Consider the following 1,258-nt stretch of genomic DNA (forward strand, 5'->3'; position numbering starts at 1 on the left):
TGAATAATAGAAGAGCTGCCATCGATACCGTTGCAGCCAGACATGATTTAATGTTACACAATACATTTTTACCAAGTTGCTCAAAGTCTAAACTGGTATTGTTGTCCATTTAAGGTGTAAAGTTTACCTTCGACCAAACGTCCCCCTTTTGTAAAAATGTCCGCCAGCGCCCCCTGCCGTCCTCTGAACGCCCCTTGGGGGGCGGTACCGCCCACGTTGAGAACCGCTAGTTTAGATGCTACTTCGTTGGCCACATTTCATCCTCTGCTCCTCCATCATGTGGGGTGACACAAGGCTCAGTTCAGGCATCCTAGAACTGCTCTTTATTTGTTTCCACTTGGCTGCATATTAAAGAAACATGTTTCTTTAATAACATGATGATGACAGATTTATTTTCCTCCTGAGAATAAAGATGGGAGCTGCCCTAAGTCACTATATTTTGTCTCAAAAGGCTTTCCTCCAGCCTTGCTGCCTGCTCAGTTTCTCTCTCAGCATCTTATCAATTTAGAGAAATGAACCTTTTTTAAAATAAAAACCTTATTAGATCTTCTCTCTGAACAGAGATGGCTGTCTTCAATTAGTCTGATAGTTTACTTTGTCACACTTTGGATTTTATTTGTCCTCTTATCCGAACTGAAACCTTTATAATATTAGATCATTTTGATTCTTTGTAGCTCATCTGAAAACTATGGCTTTAGTTAAAAATGGAAAGGAAAACATATCCACAAGATCTCCTTGAGAAGTGAACTTAATGACTGGTATGAGCCTGATGCCCTCCAGTGGACAATGTGGGGTATTGTGTTGATTTGCTCTGCAGGTTTTTGCACAGGGTTCTGGTGTTTCCTGTCACTGTGGGCTGCAGAGCGCAGTAGTACACAGCAGAGTCTGACGGACGGAGATCCTGGATCTTCAGGTTAAACTCTGAGTTGTTGACCTTCGCATCAAATCTGTCTTTGCTGAACTCTAGAGCTTCATCTCTCATTTTAGCATATTCTTTCAGCATGTACTTTGGGAAACTGTTTTCTTCTTGTTTATACCAGAACAAGGCATAATTTGTACCACTGGCTTTAAAAGTACATCCCAGAGTCACTGAGCTTCCTGCAGCAGCAACAACTTCTCTTTCTGTCTGCGTCACTGAGTCTCCTTTACACTCTGGGGAAGAACAGAACATGCAGAGGAAGAGATGGATCAATAGAGATGATTGATTAAAGGAGAACAATCAGCAGCTTTCCAGACTTCTCCTCCATGTGGAGGAAAC

The 1,258-nt window shown here is 42.1% G+C and overlaps 2 gene segments (V, D, J or C); both read right to left on the bottom strand.

Moving 5' to 3' along the window:
- Positions 1-235: 235 nt before the first annotated feature.
- On the bottom strand, positions 236-1,244 carry LOC103132274 (T-cell receptor alpha chain V region RL-5-like). The segment is given in 1 exon segment: positions 236-1,244. A coding segment is annotated over 1 exon segment (423 nt).
- The window catches only part of LOC107835076 (T-cell receptor alpha chain V region RL-5-like), a 2,941-nt gene continuing 2,902 nt past the window's right edge, over positions 1,220-1,258 (bottom strand). Inside the window, 1 exon segment of the V gene segment in view lies at positions 1,220-1,241. Within this exon segment, the coding sequence occupies positions 1,220-1,241 (22 nt within the window).

Source organism: Poecilia formosa, unplaced genomic scaffold (genome assembly GCF_000485575.1).
Source record: "Poecilia formosa unplaced genomic scaffold, Poecilia_formosa-5.1.2 Scaffold982, whole genome shotgun sequence".
Taxonomy (NCBI): Eukaryota; Metazoa; Chordata; class Actinopteri; order Cyprinodontiformes; family Poeciliidae; genus Poecilia; species Poecilia formosa.